This window comes from Hemitrygon akajei, chromosome 12, assembly GCF_048418815.1.
Source record: "Hemitrygon akajei chromosome 12, sHemAka1.3, whole genome shotgun sequence".
NCBI lineage: Eukaryota > Metazoa > Chordata > Chondrichthyes > Myliobatiformes > Dasyatidae > Hemitrygon > Hemitrygon akajei.
In genome coordinates, this window is record NC_133135.1 from 40,630,686 (window position 1) to 40,649,348 (window position 18,663).

General features: G+C 44.5%; 1 protein-coding gene across 1 annotated transcript in view; it reads right to left on the minus strand.

Moving 5' to 3' along the window:
• Window positions 1–3,369: 3,369 nt before the first annotated feature.
• Window positions 3,370–18,663, minus strand: part of LOC140736624 (riboflavin-binding protein-like) — a gene marked incomplete at its 5' end in the record, with an annotated part of 45,042 nt that continues 29,748 nt past the window's right edge. Inside the window, 2 exons of the mRNA XM_073062444.1 lie at window positions 3,370–3,486; window positions 11,569–11,804. Of these exons, the coding sequence (XP_072918545.1) occupies window positions 11,598–11,804 (207 nt within the window). The remainder of the gene's footprint in view (window positions 3,487–11,568; window positions 11,805–18,663) is intronic.

Below are 18,663 nucleotides of genomic sequence, written 5' to 3' on the forward strand. Positions count from 1 at the left end.
TATTAAGAGTGCTGTGTACACAGGCCCCTTAGCATTGTCAATGATTCCTCACATACTTTGAACAATCTCTTTGACATCCTACCATCAGACAGGAGGTACCATAGCAATAGGACAACAACTGTTAGGGTGGGAAACACGTTTATCCCCCAGGCTGTGAGACCACTGAAGTCCCTGCCACCACTTAGGTTTCATCATGTATGAAGTGCCAGTATAGCTATGCTGTTTAGTTTTTAACTTGTGTCGTAAATGCCCCATATTGTTTGTTAATTTCTTTGTGGTAATATTTCATCATGTCTTGTGTGTAAGTTATATCTAGGGCTGAGCTCCTTGGATCAGAGGAACATTGTTTCGTTTGGCGATGTACATGTGTACAGATGAATAGCAATAAATTTGAACTGGAAATTTAACTTAGATGAAGAGATAAGATGAAGAAAAGCATGGTATGATTTGCAAACAAATACTTTAAAATCAAGACATTAACTCTCTGAGAATTAACTGTCTGAAGTAGAACAGTGGATGTAGTGTATATGGATTTCAGCAAGGCATTTGATAAGGTACCCCATGCAAGGCTTATTGAGAAATTAAGGAGGCATGGGATCTCAGGGGACCTTGCTTTGTGGATCCAGAATCGGCTTGGTCACAGAAGGCAAAGAGTGGTTGTAGACGGGTCATATTCTGTATGGAGGTCGGTGACCAGTGGTGTACCTCAGGGATCTGTTCTGGGACCCTTACTCTTCATGATTTTTAGAAATGACCTGGATGAGGAAGTGGAGGGATGGGTTAGTAAGTTTGCTGATGACACAAAGGTTGGGGGTGTTGTGGATAGTGTGGAGGGTTGTCAGAGGTTACAGTGGGACACCGATAGGACGCAAAACTGGGCTGAGAAGTGGCAGATAGAATTAAACCCAGTTAAGTATGAGGTGGTTCATTTTAGTAGTCAAATATGATGGCAGAATATAGTATTAATGTTAAGACTCTTGGCAGTGTGGAGGATCAGAGGGATCGTGGGGTCCGAGTCCATAGGACACGCAAAGCTGCTGTCCAGGTTGACTGTGTGGTTAAGAAGGCGTACAGTGCATTGGCCTTCATCAACCATGGGATCGAGTTCAAGAGCCGAGCGGTAATGTTACAGCTATATAGGACCCTGGTCCAACCCCACTTGGAGTACTGTGCTCATTCTGGTTGCCTCACTACAGGAAGGATGTGGAAACCATAGAAAGGGTGCAGAGGAGATTTACAAGGATGTTGCCTGGATTGGGGGGGTCATGCCTTATCAGAATAGGTTGAGTGAATTCAGCCTTTTCTCCTTAGAGCGATGGAGGATGAGAGGTGACCTGATAGGGGTGTATAAGATGATGAGATGCATTGATCATGTGGATAGTCAGCGGCTTTTTCCCAGGGCTGAAATGGCTAACATGAGAGGGCATAGTTTTAACGTGCTTGGAAGCAGGTACAAGGGAGATGTCACAGGTAAGTTTTCCACACAGAGAGAGTGAGTGAGTGGAACGCACTGCCAGCGAAGGTGGTAGAGGCGGGTACAATAGGGTCCCTTAAGAGACCCTTAGGTAGGTACATGGAGCTTAGTAAAATAGAGAGCTAAGCGGTCGGGAAACTCTAGGTAGCTTCTAGAGTGGGTTACATGGTCGGCACAACATTGTGGGCCGAAGGGCCTGTAAAGTGCTGTAGATTTCTATGTTCTGATCAATGTTAGCTGGGAAGCACAGCGGTGAAATCTGATGCAGGCAGCAGATTTTTGGATGAATTCAGGACTGGGTGAGCAATATGTTGAAAGTATTCAAGATTCAAGATTGTTTAATATAATTTCCAGTACACAAGTATAAATGCAAACAAAATAATTGTTACTCTGGATCTGATGCAGTGTAAGATAAACAATAAGCTAAAAACACAATAATTTAGAAAAACACATTAAAAACAAATATGCAAGTTGTATATATACGTTGATTGTATGTACATAAAGTGAAGCTAGGTACAGAAGTATCTGTACATAAGATGACTGTTGGGAAATGATAAAGCAGTGGGATGGGTTAGTGGGTGGAGGTGTTGATCAGCCTTACTGCTTGGGGAAAGTAACTGTTTTTGAGTCTGGTGGCACGTATGCTACATAGCCTCCTCCCTGATGGGAGTGGGACAAACAGTGGATCGAATCCTTTATGATATTGCTGGCCTTTGTAAGGCACCTTTCTGTATATATGTTGTTACATGTCAACGTTGCTTGGATTAACCATAAGCGTCCTTTAGGTGCGCCTGGACGGGGCGTGGGGATGGTGTCAAATAACAAACGAGGGTAGATTTTTTTTCTATTGAATTCGGGAGGTTTCTGAAAATTTCTGCAGCCAAGCGATGCAACGGACTGTGAGTTACCAGCAAGAGAGTGAGCTGAGTTGAGTTAGTTGAAGAGTTCACTACAGCAGTGGGTGTTCCCAGTATTTCTCTGTGTCCAGAAGATTGTGATAATTTGCGGCACACAGTGGATATTGGATACGTGACTGTCATTTTGTATGATCCATACTCAGATTTCTGGAGTATTCTGTGGCAACCACTTTTTGTTAATCCATACATGGATTCAGTGTGTTACATGGCGACCACTTGTGTTAAGGAATATTCCATGACCGTCACCTTATGATATCCCTATGTGGATTTTGGAATCTAGGCGTCACCTTGTTATCTCTGTGTGGACTCTAGTACTTAAGTGACGACCACTCGACTTCTGGAATCTTCTGTGACTGTCACCTCGTTATCCCTGCGTGGATCCAGTGTGTTACGTGACGATCACGTCCTCTGGAATTTTCCGTGATTGTCACTTTGTGTTATCTTAATGTGGATTTATGAACCTTTCCTCACAGACACCTGTACCTGTTCCCATGGATTCCAGAACCTTCTGGATTGCCATCCTAGGATGTTTCCAGACCTCCACAGTTTGTGAGCTAAGATGCATTGCGTTGTTAATCTTTGGTTAGGGGAGCAATTGTTTTAATTATCTATATTTTGGGTAGGTGTTGAAAATATATTTGTTTAACATTAAAATCTGTGTCTGGTCTATGGCTGCTGGTACGTAGCAATGTCCTTGATGGTGGGTAGTCTAGTGCCAGTGATTCATTGGGCACCTGATGACCCCAGGAGACATCACTGATGATGTGCCCCAGTGCATCCTTGGATTCTCTCAGCATCAAAGGACTCTTAACAATGTAAATTTGGATGGCTAAAAATGTAAGTGTGGAATTGGAATTTTCCACATTCTGAATTGAATTCAGAATCCTTTGCTGATTGATAGAAGTAACAGGCAATAATACCAATATCCCACCAGAACTTGTAATGAACGTTAAAATATAATAATCAAAGAGCCAATAATAGTGAAAAGTTTTTCCTGACTTTGTTTATTTGTTGGTAAAATGTTACATTTGTCAAAACATTATTCCTGATTTTTCAAAAAACTTCCTGGTTAGGAATGTCCTCCGATCTTCTATGCTGTAAGTTAAAGATATGAATAAGTTTGATAAAGGTCTCAGTCAGTCTTGTACAAATTTAATAAAAGTAATCAAAATCATGCTTTGATTCAGGAGGTACAAGTCCGGAAGAAAGCTGTGAATTAATGTCTCAATTATATCCCACTTTAAGGTCAACAAATTGCCCTAATAGTTGCTTGAGTTCAGAAGTGATTCTCTGCTAACCCACTGAATGAGCAAAGATAGTTCAGCCATTGCTTCTATTAATTTATGAACTAAATCAAAATAAATCACTTTAAAATGTTGTTGACTATCATAAACAAAACCACAGGAAGCCAAAAGCAACTCAAAAAGCATGTGTGGAGTGAGAAACAGAGTTAAAGTTTCAACGTAATGAATGAATTGAAATGAGAACTCCTTTTCTCTCTGCACCAATGCTACCTCATCTGTTTGTTACTCACAGGGATTTTTGCTTTCATTTCAAGTTTCTGATGTTCACAGTACATTTTTTAAACATTATCGATTAACATAATGGCCCAGATTTCCCTCAGAACTGCTCCAAATTCTTTGCTGAAAGTATGCCAAATGTTGCAGTTGAAAAGCCAGCTGGCAGATTTTCAAATTACTTCTTTGCCACCTTCATTGAAGTCTAGCTATGCACATCCTTGCAGCCAGCACAGAATAAAATATAGAGTAAACCTGCATTCTGCAGTAACATAAAACAACAGGAATTGTTTTTTTTTGAAATTAGGCAGTCTACCTGATGCACCATCAATAACTCTTGGAGACGAGAGGCGAACGATAGGCTTTTATTAGCTGCAAGAGACCACGATTAGCAGCAAGAGACCACCACACAACATCCTGGAGACTGAGGGAGGAGCAGTGCCTCCAATCACCTTTATACAGGGGTCTGATGGAGGAGCCACAGCAGCAGTCAGCAGAGGGGCGTGTCCAGACAGGTATATGTAGTTCACCACATTCACCCCCCCCCCCTTTGTTTTAAAAGAGGGTCCCCATGGGGCGAAGTTTCTTACAAGTATATTTACAGGTTAAGTCTATCAGGTGGTCAAGTCTGTCACTGCGATCTATATAGCACCGGTGGTGATTGCATCGGTGACGGTGGTTGTGTTGGCTCCGGCCTGACTTGAGGTGCCAGCCCGTTAGGCGTCAGTAATCCCTCATGCGTGTGCGAGGCGCCTGGTATGGGAGTGTCGTGAGGAGTCTGTGTAGGGCTTGGTGTGCGCGGTGTCTCATGGGTATACACCCCGGTGGGTACGGGATTCATAGTCACTATGGAGTGTTCGGGGTAGGGGCCTGGTGCTCCTGCGGGTGCCAGGTCGCGGACGGAGACCGTGTCCTCCCGCCCATCAGGTAAGACCACGTAGGCATACTGGGGGTTCGCATGAAGTAGGTGAACCCTCTCGACCATCGGGGAATACTTATTGCTCCTCACGTTTCTGGAGCAGCACTGGCCCTGGGGACGTCAGCCAAACCGGTAGGGTGGTCCCAGTAGCAGACTTCCTGGGAAAAGAAAAGAGTCTCTCATGAGGGGTGGCATTGGTGGACATGCATAACAGGGAGCGGATGGAGTGGAGTGCCTCGGGGAGGACCTCCTGCCAGCGAGAGACCGGCAATCCCTTTGACTTAAGGGCTAAGAGTGTGGCCTTCCACACAGTGGCATTCTCCCTCTCCACCTGTCCTTTTCCCCGGGGATTATAGCTCGTGGTCCTACTAGTAGCAATACCCCTAGCCAGCAGGTACTGGCGCAGTTCGTCACTCATAAAAGAGGACCCTCTGTCACTGTGGATATAGCAGGGATATCCGAACAGAGTGAAGAGCTGGCACAGGGCTTTTATGACGGGCGTGGCAGTGGTATCAGGGCAGGGGGTGGCAAAGGGGAACCGTGAGTACTCGTCAATTATGTTGAGAAAGTAGACATTGCAGTCGGTGGAGGGAAGGGGGCCCTTAAAGTCGACACTCAGTCGCTCAAAGGGGCGGGTGGCCTTGATAAGTTGTGCCTTTGCTGGGCAGTAGAAGTGCGGTTTGCACTCAGCGCAGACTTGACAGTCCCTGGTCATCGTCCTGATTTCCTCAAGTGAGTAAAGCAGGTTCTGGGCTTTCACGAAATGGTAAAATCGGGTGACCCCCGGGTGGCAAAGATCTGCATGGAGGGCGTATAGCCGGTCAAGCTGTGCGCTAGCACACGCTCCCCGGGATAGGGCATCAGGGGGCTCATTGAGCCTTCCAGGCCGGTACAGGATGTCATAGTTGTAGGTGGAGAGTTCTATTCTCCACCTCAAAATTTTATCATTTTTGAGTTTGCCCCGCTGTTGGTTGCTGAACATGAATGCAACTGAGCGCTGGTCGGTCAGCAAGGTGAACCTTTTGCCAGCAAGATAGTGCCTCCAGTGCCTAATAGCTTCCACTATGGCCTGGGCTTCTTTCTCCACCGCGGAGTGCCGAATTTCAGGGCCCTGAAGGGTATGAGAGAAGAATGCTACCGGCCTTCCTGCCTGATTGAGGGTAGCAGCCACCGCGAAGTCAGAGGCATCACTCTCTACTTGGAAGGGAATGGTTTCGTCCACCGCATGCATCGTTGCTTTGGCAATGTCCCCTTTAATGCGGCTGAAGACCGAACGGGCCTCGGCTGAGAGGGGAAATCCGGTGGACTTGACCAGGGGGTGGGCCTTGTCTGCGTAGTGAGGGACCCATTGGGCGTAATAGGAAAAGAAGCCCAGGCACCGTTTGAGGGCTCTGATGGTGGTGGGAAGAGGGAGTTCCAACAGGGGGCGCATACGGTCGGGGTCAGGGCCAATGACCCCGTTCTCCACGACATACCCAAGGATAGCAAGTCGGGTGGTTCCGAACACACACTTGTCCCTGTTATAGGTAAGGTTAAGAGCTTTGGCCGCTTGGAAAAATCGTTGGAGGTTAGTGTCGTGATCCTGCCAGTCGTGACCGCAGATGGTAATGTTATCCAGATATGGGAACGTGGCCTTCAGTTGGCAATGGTCCACCATCTGGTCCATTTCCCTCTGGAAGACAGAGACACCATTTGTGACACCGAAGGGGACGCGCAGGAAGTGATAGAGCCTGCCGCCCGCCTCGAAGGCGGTGTAGGGGCGGTCCTCCGGGCGGATGGGGAGCTGATGGTAAGCGGATTTCAGGTCTATGGTCCAGTACACCTTGTACTGAGCTATCTGATTGACCATATCCGCAATGCGGGGTAGGAGGTACGCGTCAAGCTGCGTGAACCTATTGATGGTCTGGCTATAGTCCACGACCATCCTATTTTTCTGCCCTGTCCGAACAACGACCACCTGGGCCCTCCAAGGGCTTGTGCTTGGCTCAATGATCCCCTCCCTGAGCAGCCGCTGCACCTCCGACTTAATGAAGGCCCTGTCCCCCGCGCTGTACCTCCTGCTTTTAGTTGCCACAGGTTTACAGTCGGGGGTCAGGTTGGCGAACAGCAGTGGGGGAGGGATCTTGAGGGTGGAGAGGCTGCAAATGGTGTCAGTAGCGCGGCTGTTGGCATGGTGCTGGGTGGGATGTGTGGGTCGGTGTGTGTGTGTGGTCAGTAGCGGGGTATATGACGAAGTCCCACAAAACTGAGGATTTCTGACAGTGATTGGTGGGAGGGGCCCGTCATACTCCATTGTCACACTTTTCAGGTGGCTCTGGAAGTCGAGCCCCAATAGCACAGGGGCACACAGTTGAGGCATGACCAGTAACGCAAAGTCCCGATATTCTGTGCCCTGCACCACCAATGTCGCTACACAACCCCCCTGGATGTCTGTGGAATGCGATCCAGAAGCCATGGTGACCCTCTGGCTTACTGGCTGTGTCACGAGTCCGCAGCATTGCACCGTGTCCAGGTGAATAAAACTCTCAGTGCTGCCCGTGTCAAACAGGCAGCTAGTCCTGTGCCCCTCCACCAGGATGTCCATCATTGACCTTGCAAGCTGGTGTGGAGGGTTACGGAGGCCAGAGTTGAACCGCCGTCTTGGTGTCTGGAAAGCACCGGTGGGTCGGAGGTGGGGCGAGGTGGCACCAACAAAGATGGCTGCCCCCATGCCTCACACGAGGCGGGCAGGCAAGATGGCGGCGACCAAGATGGCGACCCCCATGCCTCGCATGCGACGCTGCTCAACCCTGCTCGCGGTTTAGACTTACAGGCCTTGGCAAAGTGGCCCTTCTTTCCACAGCTGGAGCAGGTAGCTTCTCTGGCTGGGCAGCGTTTTCGGGGGTGCTTTTCGAATCCACAGAAGTAACACTGCATGGACTTGCGACTGGCAGCAGCCGTGGTCGATTCGCCGGAGGGTTGCAGGGAGTTCATGGACTCGCGAGTGGCAGCAGCTGTGGTCGATTCGCTGGCGGGTGGTGGGGTCTTCAGCATCCATGGGACCGGCGGGAAATCACGCGGCTGGACAGCGTCAGCGTTGTGCAGAGCAGCCTCCAGCATGTCGGCCAGATCCATCGCCAACTGTAAGGTGAGATCGGTGTTTTCCAGCAGCCGCTGGCGCACATACACTGACCTGATCCCCGTAACGAAGGTGTCTCGTACCAGGAGTTCTTCATGCTGTTCCGCCGTCAGTCCCCTGCAATCGCAGGCCCGCATGAGTGTCTGTAGGGCCCGGACAAACTCAGCGCTCGACTCTCCAGCCCGCTGCCGCTGCGTCGCTAAGCGATGTCTTGCATAGATGGTGTTCACCGGCCGCAGGTATTGTCTTTTGAGGGCGTCCAGTGCCCCTTGGTAGGTCAGCAGTTCCCTGATTAGGGAGTACACCCGCGGACTGACCCTGGAGAGGAGAACTCTGTGCATGATAGTAGGCTCAGTCACGGGAATCTCTTCCAGGTACGATTGGAAGCATGCAAACCAGAGTTCAAAGGCAATGGCTGCTTCACGAGCTTGAGGATCAATGTCCAATTTATCTGGTCATAAAATGCTCTCAATGTTTTAAAATTGCAGCTAATAAAATTGATGCACCATCAATAACTCTCGGAGACGGGAGGCGAACAATGGGCTTTTATTAGCTGCAAAAGACCACCACACAACATCCTGGAGACTGAGGGGGGAGCAGTGCCTCCAATCGCCTTTATACAGGGGTCTGTGGGAGGAGCCACAGGAGCAGTCAGCAAAGGGGCGTGTCCAGACAGGTATATGTAGTTCACCACACTACCTTCTGTCTCACTTTCATACATATACATCAGGGAAAGTACATGTCTTAACTATCTGGCAAGAGATAGCTATGTGTCAGTGGAAAAATTAAAAAAAAGGAAATCAAATCCTTAGAAAGAAGAGACATAGAATTGGAAGATGTGTTTGTGAGTGGAGTTAAGAAACTGCCAGGGAAAACGGCAGTTCCCATCAAGTTATATTCAGCCCTCCAAACAGTAGCCAGAATGTGATATACAAATTACAATGGGACATGGAAAAGATGTTTAAAATGAGCAATGTTATAATACTCAAGGGGGATTTTAACAAGCAGGGACATTGGGAAAATCTAATTGGTGCTTAATCTCAAGAGAGGGAATTTGTAGAACACCTACAAGATGGCCTTTTAGTGCCGTTAGTGGTTGAGTCAATAAGGGAAAAGGCAATTCTGGATTGGGTGTTGTGTCATGAACCAGATTTGATTAGGGAATTATGGTAAATGAATCCTTAGGAGGCAGTGACCATAATATGATAGAATTCACCCTGCAGTTTGAAAGTGAGAAGCTAAAATCAGGTGGAGCAGTATTACAGTGGAATAAAGGGAATTACAGACGTGTGTGGGAGGAGCTGGCCAAAGTTGACTGGAAGGGGACTCTAGTAGGAATGACGGCAGAACAGCAGTGGCTGGCATTTCCAGGAGCAATTCAGAATGAGCAGGATAGATACATCCCAAAGATGAAGTGTTCTAAAAGGAGGATGAGGCAGCTGACAAGGGAAGTATAAAAGCAAAAGAAAGGGTATAAAATATAGCCAAAATAAGTGGGAAATTGCAGGATTAGGAAGCCTTTAAAAACCAACAGAAAGCAAATAAGAAATAAGGGAAGAAAAGATGAAATACTGTATGAATGGAAGCAAACCAATAACATAAAAGAGGACACTAAAAGTTTTTTTCAGATGTATAAAGAGTAAAAAAGAGGCAAAAGTGGTTATTGGATTGCTGAAAATTTATGTTGGAGAGGTAGAAAAAGGGATAAAGAAATGGCAGACAAACTGAATAAGTATTTTGTGTCGGTCATCACTGGAAGACAACAGCAGTATGCTAGAAGTTCAAGAGTATTGAGGCAGAAGTGAGCGTAGTTGCTATCACTAAGGCGAAGGTGCTTGGGAAGCTGAAAGGTCTGAGGGTAGATAAGTCACCTGGACCAGGTAGACTGTGCCCCAGGGTTCTGAAAGAGATAGCTGAAAAGACTGTGAAGGCATTAGTAGTGATTTTTCAAGTATCACTAGATTCTGGAAAGGTTCTGGAGGACTAGAAGATTGCAAATGTTACTCTATTTTTTAAGGAAGGAGGGAGGCAAAAGAAAAGACACTGTAGGCTTGTTAGTCTGACTTCAGTGGTTGAGAAGATGTTGGAGTTCAGTATTAAGGATGAGGTTTTGGAGTAGTTGAAGGCACTTGTGAATGTTGTTTACTTGGATTTTCAGAAGGCCTTGACAAAGTGCAGCTCATGAGGCTCCTAAACAAGGTAAGAGGCCACTGTATTACATGAAAGATTCTAGCATGGATAGAGGATTGGCTGACTGGCAGGCCAATCAGCCAATAAAGGGGCCTTTTCTTGCTGGCTGCTGGTGACCTGTGGTGTTTCGCAGTGGTCAGTGTTAGGACTGCTTCTTTTCATGTTATATATTAGTGATGAAATAGTTAGCTTTGTGGCCAAGTTTGCAGATGATAAGAAGATAGGTGGAGGGGTGGGTTGTGTTGAGAATCTGCAAAAGGACTTAGACAGATTAGGAGAATGGGCAAAGAAGAGGCAGATGGAGTATAGTGTAGGGAAGTGTCTGGTCAACTAGAATGGATAAAAAGATAGATTATTTTCTAAATGGGGAGAAAATTCTGAAATCAGGGGTGCAAAGGGACTGGGGAGTCCTCATGCAGGTTTCTCTAAAGGTTAACTTGCAAATTGAGTCCGTGGTAAGGAAGACAAATGCAATGTTAGCATTCATTTTCAGAGAACTAGGATATAAAAGCAAGGATGTAATGCTGAGTCTTTATAAGGCATGGGTCAGACTGCACGGAGTATTGTGAGAAATGATGTATTGGCATTGGAGAGGATCCAGAAGAGATTCACGAGAATCATTCTGGGAATGAAAGAGTTAATATATTTGTAGCATGTGATGGCTCTGGATCTGTACATGATGGAGATTAGAAGAATGGGGGGGATCTCATTGAAACTTATAGAATATTAAAAGGCTGAGATACAGTAGATGTGGAGAGAATATATTCTTTAGTGGGGGGAGTCGAAGGCCAGTGGGCACAGCCTCAGAATAGTGGGACGCCCCTTTAGAACAGAGAGGAGGATTTTTTTTTACCCAGAGTGTGGTGAATCTATGGAATTCATTGCCACAGAAGGCTTTGGAGGCTGTTATTGGGTACATTTAAAGCAGAGTTGGATAGGTTCTTGATTAGGGAGAAGGGAAAAGAATGGTGGTGAGAGGGATATTAATTCTGCCATGGTGGAATAGCAGAGCAGACTCAATGGGCCAAAAGGGATAATTCTGCTCCAATATGCAATGGTCTTATGGAAAATAAAGATTATCATAGATAAGCTGGTGAGAAAAGGTATCTTCTGACCAATGCTTCTAAATGATTTGATAGAAAAATCAGCTTATGAAAGGGGAATGAAAAGTAACTTCAATGTAGGAGGTTGGAACTGTTGCATATACAGTATCTGATTCACTACTTGTAACTAGTTCAGATACAAAAGGGCAAAAAAACCCAAAGTATTATTTAAAATACAGTGAGCTAAGGCCATACTTTGCAGGTGAATGCTGAATTTTATCTGTGATAACAAGCTGCAGGATGTGCATAGCTAAATTTTCATCCAAGTCGCAAGGAATTCATTTGAATATATTACCATTCTGCAAATGTTGTCCTTCTGCTATTTTGTACCTTCTTAATTCTTTCTCCTGTCTCTCCTTTTATGCAGACTCCTCTGCCGCCACTGACGAAAAGCATCTCTGTCTGGATGTTTCTGTACAGTCTGATGTCACTTCGCTGTGGGACTGCAAGTGCTGGATCACTTTGTTATCATTATCATCCAGCATCAGACAGTGACAAGGGCATGAAGACATTTTGAGAGATGCACCCCAAATGGTCTCACAGAGGTCCTTTCCATTCCTATACATCTGCACATAGAATCATTTGATTGTTAACGAGTAGTTCAGCATCCTATTCTACAGTTTATTATATATAAAAACATTTGTAATTTCCATGTGCATTAAGTTTGAAATGTTGGGAAATCAAATATAAGAGGAAAGTATACAGTATGTAGCTTAGGATCATTGATGCGCAGAAGGATCTTGGGGTGCTCTATCCATGGCTCCTTGAAAGTGCAGCACAAATAGAAAGGGTGACGAAGAAGGCATCCTTGGATGGCTACATGGATGGGTGGGATAGGGAGGTCTAGATGGGCTGAGGGGCATATTTCTGTGCTATGGTTTTCTATGACCCTAAAAATAGGAATAAGGAGACAGATAAAGGCCTACATATATATAATGTCTGATTATACGTTCAGAAAAGTTCCAACAACTTTACAAATAGCTAATTAATTTGAAATACACTCATATTATTCTGTAAGCAATCCTTACAGCCACTTTGTGTGAAATTCCTACAGGGTGCAAAAAAATAGTAACAGATCCCTTTGAAAATAAACTGAGAAACAGTGAACCATTAGCTCCATTATTTCACATGTAGAAAGTTAATGTAACTCCATGGGAAGAAAACTCTGGTATTTGATTTCAATTTTCTCCTCAAACATGGAGTAAAATAACAACAATAGTATTATGTCCTTTTGAGGTCTAAAACTAATCTTTTTTTTACTTCCATGCTTGGGCTCCTAAGTATAAGAGTCCTGCTGGAAACAATACTGAAGGCAGATGAACCATCATTAGCAAGGTTTGTAGTTACCAAAAGCATAGGGATCGTGGTATAGGGATATATCTTATGGTGCTAAGTGATTTGTGCAGGAATCTTGTTTTAAAAACATACTTAATCAGCATGCCCCTTTAACAATTACAGATAAATAATTAATATGCATGGATTTTTTAATGGTTTAAAATATTAAGCTGCAAATGAACAAGATAATCTTTTTCTCTTATCTGCCTTTCGAGATTAAGGATGACTTGCTTTCATGACTGCTTCTGGTGTAAACATCAATACTTTTGACTTGTGTCTTTGCAACTGTTCTCTCCATGGACCTATAAAGGTTGTGCAACTGGCTCATATCTTGTCATGAAGTGCTACATAAATCCTAGTTAACAGTTTTGGCTAGCTTTCATATGTTCAAAGTCCATCTGGCCCAGATAATGTCAATAGGATATTTGTACTTGCTTGGAGCATCTGTATTTTTCATTTTTTTTAAAAATGTTGGGATCTCACCAGAAGTAATTGCACTTGATTGTAAGGAAGTCAATCATTCTGTACAGTACTGCATAGCTTTGGTGAAATCCCACAACTAATTTTCCAGGCAATGAGGTTCTCCACAACAATCAAATACATACAGTACAAGGAAGGGCCATCAAACTAAAATTATTCTACACAATATGTTCTCACAGATGTTCTCTAAATGTGTAACTACATTTCCAGAAATTAAGTGTTATTGCAACTTCCTTGGAACAGTATTCTGATTATTTGTGAATGTACCGTACATGTAAATATTACTTGGCAATGGAATGATTCCAAGAAAAATACTTCAAAACAATGCAACTATGTTCAAGGAGTTCTGGTTTAGAGGGCATATCTACGGTAGCTGCCTCGTCTTGATAAATGCTTCCCTAAGATACCCCAAACACTTGCCACCTTTGTTCTTGGTTAGAGCTTTTTTAACTGGTGAAAGGAGCAAATGCATCCTTCTCTTTAAAGTTCAAGGGTTCAAAGTAGATTCATTATCAACGTACATGCATGTCACCAAAAACAACCCTGAGATTCATCTTCTTGTTAAATCCGAAGAATAATAACCATAACAGAATCAATGAAAGACCCAACCAACTTGGGCATTCAACCAATGTGCAAGTACAAAGAAAGAAATAATAATAATAAATATCAAGTGCATGAAGTGAAGAGTCCTTGAAAGTGAGTCCATAGATTGTGGGAACATTTCAATGAAAGGGCAAGTGAAGCTGAGTGAAATTATCCACTTTGAAAAAGAATCTAGTGCTTTCCTGGCGCATATGATGAATGAACTCTTCTCAGACTTCCAGTCGGGTAAAATTATCAATTATAACTAACATTTCTATGACAAACTCTGCCATCTTCTTCAGGGATGGTGCCTGGGGATATCTAGTCCACTGGTATTTATACTCCCATAGTCCGTCCCTCCTGATCAGTTAGTCCTCATCTAGTCAGGTTTCCACTTTCCCACCTTGTTTACAATCGAATTCCAATTGTTACTTAGAGTGAGAACTTTGCCTTTGTTAAAAATTCCTTTCCTCTAGTTTTATTTCAGTGACTTCCTTTACCAGGCCACTGGTGTGGCACGGTAGTTTTGTGTCATCAACGTCAATCCTATGGCCATCGCTGATTTCTCTGGGAAACTGAAATGGATAGACCTCCGATGCTCCTTAATGCGGGTTTCCGCTGTGCATCCTGTCTGGCTGATATAGGCTGCTCCACATTCACAGGGAATCCTGTAAACAGCAGCTGACCTGCGTCCCAGCTCATCTTTGACCCACATAAGCTGTGATTTGAGCTTCCTTACAGGTTTGTGAATGCTATTAATCTGGTATTTCTTCAGGATCCTCGTGATCCTTCTAGAAACTGTGGAAATATATGGAAGGCAGGCAGTCGTGACAGATTCCTTCTCATTGTTAGGTTTCCTGGTTTTTCTGTCAGTTTTTAAGGTGATTTCCTTCACCTTGTAGCTATTCTGTAGGAATGTCGTACCTGGAGTCCGTGAGGCCACACTATGAAGATATCTGAAGAAGCATTCGGGGTTTAAAGGCAAAGAACTTGGAGCCTTCTTTTCAAAGTCCTCCATGTTGAAATTAGCAAAAGCCAATGACAGGGCGACCCCATGGCCACTGCGTCCATTTGTTCATTGTAGTCCTCTTATAGAAGAAATACATCGATGCAAGGGTGTGTTCAAGAAGGTCAATAGTACCCTAATCAAACCTTGACCACAGGAGAACCAAGCAGTCCTTAATGGGAACCCTTGTGAACAAGGACACCACATCGAAACTGACTATAATGTCCAAAGTCTTGGTGGTGCCAGCACCTGAAGCAGAAGTGCCTTGCATACTTCTTCAGTACAGGTCATCCTGACAATCGAATCCGTGGGATCCTGCTGTAGAACTCTCTAAGTGGAATCATCTGGAATCTGTTGGACTTTCCTGTGTTTCTCCTTGGAGGACCTCAGGACCATTGCATTTCCTTTGTTCTCTGGTAAAATCATGATGGCTGATTTTGCCATCGTGCCTGGAATGTAATGTTCGGTTTTGGCAAAACGGCTCTTTTTCTGGCCATACATACCTCTATTCTTACCTCCTCCATGGTATCTGGTGGTAGTTTTTGGATTGCTTGCTCTACTCCACCAATGTAGTCCCATTAAGGGATAGCTCTGGGGACCGGAGAGAATTTTAGCCCCTTGGCGCGGACCAATCTAGTTGCCTTGTGAATGCTTTGCCCATTTTGATTGATGACAATCCTTTCTGGGTCCAATGGTAGGATGGCTGCATTTTGTTTGGATAGTTTGTTATATTTCTTGACCTGTTTCCCAGTGTTCCTTCATGAAACTAGTTCACTTTGGGTAGTGGTGGACTTGCCAATGTACTCCCGGTCATTAGGAGACGAGAGGGCTGGCAGGTGAACAGTCCCAACTTTGATGGCACAAAACTACTGTGACACACCAATGGCTTTTGGGACCACCTGGTGAAGGAAACCATTGAAATACAACTAGACGAAAAGGTTTTACTAAAGATGAAAGTCTCGCTCTAATAAGAACTGGAATTTAATGGTAAACAATGTGATAGAGTGGAAACCTGATTGGATGAGGACTAACTAATCAGGAGGGACAGAATCCTGAGGTATAAATACCACTGGACAAGACATGCCCAGCCATCATCCCTGAAGAAGACGGTAGAGTTTGTCATCAAAATTTTGGTTATAATCGATAAGTCTAAACAGAATTAATAGGGAAAAATAGAAATTTACACGGGTTAGGAGTAGGCTGATAATTTCATTTAAAACAGTATTTTCCGATGGAAGTTGTTGCTTAGCCTTGTTGTACTTACAGGAACACCACTTTAACTACATATAGTAATTTTGGAAGAAAACACATAGTGCATACTAACAAAATGCCTCTTAATGCATACATCCAGTGAACAAGCATCTACAATTTTATGTACAGTGCAGATATAATTGAAATATCAGTTATAATCGATACCTGTACCTGGCTTGAAGCCCAAGAAGAGTTTATTTGTTATCCCCTTTTGTTCAAGAGCCTGCTGGTTGGGGGGGGAATAACTGTTGCTGAGCCTGATGGTGTGAGTTCTGAGGCTCCTGGACCTCCTTCTCATGTAGTGTAGTTTTTTTTTACTTTCTGGACAATGTGCCCTCGTCTAGAAGAATTCATCACATTGTTTGATTGTAACCGATAAAAGTACCAGCGCTTGTTCCTGACTATACACACCAGTGTCGAGGAAAGCTTACCAAGAGCAACAGGATTATCTCAGAGTGCAATGCCAACTGGGTGAAAATGTAACACAGGGCTCAATGTTTGCTGAGCAGCAAAGCAGCCTGCCGAAGGGTCTTGGCCCAAAACATCAACTGTACTTTTTTCCATAGATGCTGCCTGGCCCATAGAGCTCCTCCAGCATTTTGTGTATGTTACCTGATTTACAGAGGCAAGTGACCCCATGACAACAGATTACTGTACATGAAAGAGCTGCACTTGTGTTACACCTTGCGTGAATGGGGTAGAATGTCCAAGTGTGATTTCTGGAGTAAAGCTAAAGCATTTGCAATAATATTCTGTCAGAAGTACTGAGTGGTTAATCAGTCTCAGATTTTTCCTGTGATCTTTGTCATCACAGAAGCCTGTGTTCAGCCATATTGATTAATTTCACATGAAATTTAGATGCAGCTGAGAGCACTGGATAAATCAAAGATGCTCCAACACCAGCTAAAGTTCAAGTTCAAATTTAATTACCATTCAATGACACATGCATGTGGCCAAACAAAATAACATTCCTCTGGGGCCAAAGTGCAAAACACACAGCCAACAGCAAAGAACACACTACATACACCCTGAAGGTTAACTTGCAGCTTGAGTTGGTGGTGAGGAAGGCAAATACCATGTTAGCATTTATTTCAAGAGATCTAGAATACAAGAGCAAGGATGTGATGCTGAGGCTTTATAAGGCACTGGTGAGGCCTCACCTTGAGTACTGTGAACAGTTTTGGGCTCCTCATCTTAGAAAAGATGTGCTGGCATTGGAGAGGGTCCACAAGAGGTTCACAAGGATGATCCAGGAATGAAAGGGTTATCATACGAGGAATGTTTGATGACTCTGGGTCTGTACTCACTGGAATTCATCAGGATGAGGGGGGATTTCATTGAGACCTTTCGAATGTTGAAAGGCCTAGACACAGCAGATGTGGAAAGGATGTTTCCCATGGTGGGAGAATCTAGGACAAGAGGGCACAGCCTCAGGGTAGAAGGGCGCCCTTTCAAAGCAGAGATGTAGAGAAATCTCTTTAGCCAAAGGGTGGTGAATTTATAGAATTTGTTGCCATATGCATCTGTGGAGGCCAGGTCTTTGAGTATATTTAAGGCAGAGATTTTTAAGTTCTTGATTGGACATGGCATCAGAGCTTACGGGGAGAAGGCCGGGAACTGGGTTGAGGAGGAGATAAAAAAAAAGGATCAGCCATGATTGAATGGTGGAGCAGACTTGTTGGGCCAGATGGCCTCATTCTGCTCCCATGTCTTATGGTCTTACACAGTACAAACAGATTATATAGTTATAATTTCAGAAAAACATGCAGTCACAGAGAAAGAAAAATAATATAGTCCAAGTCCCTGAGTGGCAATGACTAGATTGTTACCACAGCATCTGCAGTATACTTTGTGTTTCGTGACCCAGCTTGTTACCACAGCATCTGCAGTATACTTTGTGTTTCCTGATCCAGCTTGTTCTTCCTCTGAGACCAGCACTGACAGAACACTGGAGAGCAACACTGAAAGAATGTCACTGATGGGAGGGGCCAGCCCCTACTCTCTCCTTTCCCGCCTTGGCTCTCCTCCCCTGGTCGGTTGCAATAGGCGACATGGCAGCTTCCGCATAGTCTTTGCCACAGCTGAGGCATTGCAGCTCCCTCACAGTCGGTGTCGCTGATGAACCAATGAACTGGACATACAGTATTCTATGTTACCAGTGTCCAGCAAGGTCTTGTGGTCGCAATAAAAATGTACAAGATAATAGAAACATAGAAACATAGAAAATAGGTGTAGGAGTAGGCCATTCGGCCCTTCGAGCCTGCACCGCCATTCAGTATGATCATGGCTGATCATCCAACTCAGAACCCTGTACTTGCTTTCTCTCCATACCCCCGATCCCTTTAGCCACAAGGGCCATATCTAACTTCCTCTTAAATAGAGCCAATGAACCGGCCTCAACTGTTTCCTGTGGCAGAGAATTCCACAGATTCACCACTCTCTGTGTGAAGAAGTTTTTCCTCATCTCATCACTCACTCGGTTTGTTAGATTGCGTATCATCTCAGCACAATGGTACGCAAGAAGTCCAGGCAACAACATAACAACAGTACAGCTCCATCGCTATCAAGCAACTTGCTGATGGGATAGTTCCGCAGTACTTGATGTTCCTAGTATCAATCAGTGACTTACGATCATAAAAAAGACATACAAGACAAAACAAACACACCTTTGATTGGACCCGGAGTGGCTGCTGCATCTGAGCGCGCCGCCATCTTATCAGAAGAAAAAAAATAGATCAAGTAAGTTGTTTCAGTGCATTTTGTAACAACAG